The sequence below is a fragment of the Teleopsis dalmanni genome, chromosome 2, assembly GCF_002237135.1.
Source record: "Teleopsis dalmanni isolate 2A chromosome 2, ASM223713v2, whole genome shotgun sequence".
Taxonomy (NCBI): Eukaryota; Metazoa; Arthropoda; class Insecta; order Diptera; family Diopsidae; genus Teleopsis; species Teleopsis dalmanni.
The window spans coordinates 95,384,382-95,386,448 of NC_051847.1; the positions used below are offsets into that span (position 1 = coordinate 95,384,382).

The following is a 2,067-nucleotide window of genomic DNA, read 5'->3' on the forward strand; positions in this document are numbered from 1 at the left end:
CAATTTCTTCCAAAGGTTTTCCATACATATTTTCTGGAAATGGCTCAAATTTCTTTGGCAAAACGTCACCATCCTCGACGGTAGCTTTCGTTCTTGGATGAAATCCATATTCTCGCACCAATTGTATGTGTCGATTTTCATGTTTAATTTGGGACTTTTGTGTGTAGGCAACAACTTGATGTTTGGCAACTGAAATACAAAAGAAGAGTGAATGATAAGATGCAGATTACATACTTCGCATGTACAGGATTCTCAATGGGAAGGACATATGTATAATAAATATAATTCGGTATCTTATAAAGAACAAGCACAAAGTAATAAAATGAAAGTAGACAATAAAAAAAAAAGACAAGAAATAATAAATTGAGTGTGAAATCTGTTAAAAAAAAGCAAAGGAATAAGTAGAGAAAATGGCTTCCTTAACAAAAAAGGACATAATACTATACATTTTATGCTGATCCTTATTAGCAACATTTTAAGCATTTCTTTTAAGCTTATGTGGTTTCATTCAATTGAATTGTGTGCCCATCAATTATGTTCAGGGAATTGAATTTATTGTGAATATTTCGTATTTCAACGCATTTCTTATCAAACATTCGATACTTTTTTGCCTAAATGGCAACCATAAATAACAATAAAAATAAATTGATTTCTGTTATCCTTCCCTAAAAAGCAGTGCGTGCTGATGCCCAGTTGAATGTTGAAATTATTTACACGCAATTTGAAATTTGACACTTTAGTACCCTAAAATAATTGAATAAAAATCATGAAAATGTGTTGATCATTAGTATTGGGTAACAGAGAAAATATTATTCCAAATTAATAGAGAACAACGTTAAGTTTTGAATAGTTCTTTCTTTCTTTCAAATAATAATAAAAATATACTTTTAATTATATACATAGGTATATGTAGTATTATAATGCTTTACATAGGATGGCTTTCGATTTAGGTGTATTTAATATTATCATTTAAATTTGTTTTATCTGTGACAGCAAAAATCTACAAAAATTTATTTCATATTATTATTATTATTTGTACAGAATTTATAATAATTGTAAACAATATATTTTTTCAACTTTTTCTGATTTAGACTTTTGTGTATTTAAACAAATACTTAAATTCGTCAATGATTTCAAATAAAAGTCATTGATATCAACCGGTAATAACCACTTTCTTTAGTGTGAACTAAACTTTAACATTTTAATTTTAAATTTAATATAATAATAAATATATAATTTAATTTAATATAAACTTTAATATTTTAACAAAATTAACAAAACTCAAGAAAGCAACTACAAAGCTCCTTTCGCTTGAAAAATAAAATATTCTGTCATCCATATCAAGTATTCGCACTGTAGCTATGCAACATGAGAAACTATTAATCTTAAATCAATTTCAAAGTTTTAGTTGATACAGTTGCATATTGGGATGGTTCTTATTTTCCAAAAACATAGACGAAAAACCGTCGCAAATAGCTTTAGTTAAACTCTGCCATCATTTACGGTATTATGGTATTTAACAAAGGAAACATTTGGGTTGATATTTTTTGATCAAGGTATAACTGTCAGTATTAGGAATAAAATGGCTGAATCATTGGTTAAATATGAAAGCGTCTATATGTTAGAGCACTGAGTCAGAATACGACAGAAATACTTAACATTATTTCAAAGCTGAGAAATAAATGACTTGATTCCCAAGACTACAATCAACTTTTCCAATCACCTTAATATTTCAATACATTTCCTATACTCGTAACATAATGGACAGTATACGCAAACTATAAATTCGGTCTGGAAATGGCTTAAAAGATGCAATGACATAGAATTAAATGGCATACAGTTGGTGGAAGAATATAATATTATTCTCAACAAATACGAATAAGAACAAGAATTCATATCTCAGGTTGTAAACGAATATCATAAAAATTATCTTGGCTATTCAAAAACAGTATTTTCAATTTGAAATTTGTACATAAAGTACTAATAAACTAAATAATCTTTAAATGTTAATAATGATGATTTTATCTAAGAAATCTAACTTTTGTATGAGCTTTCACGATGATGATT

General features: G+C 27.4%; 1 protein-coding gene across 1 annotated transcript in view; it reads right to left on the reverse strand.

Annotated features, from left to right (window-relative positions):
- Nucleotides 1-946: 946 nt before the first annotated feature.
- The window catches only part of LOC119675111 (sodium channel protein 60E-like), a 149,770-nt gene continuing 148,649 nt past the window's right edge, over nucleotides 947-2,067 (reverse strand). The window contains exon 3 of the mRNA XM_038086297.1: nucleotides 947-1,000. Coding sequence (XP_037942225.1) covers nucleotides 947-1,000 — 54 coding nt within the window. The remainder of the gene's footprint in view (nucleotides 1,001-2,067) is intronic.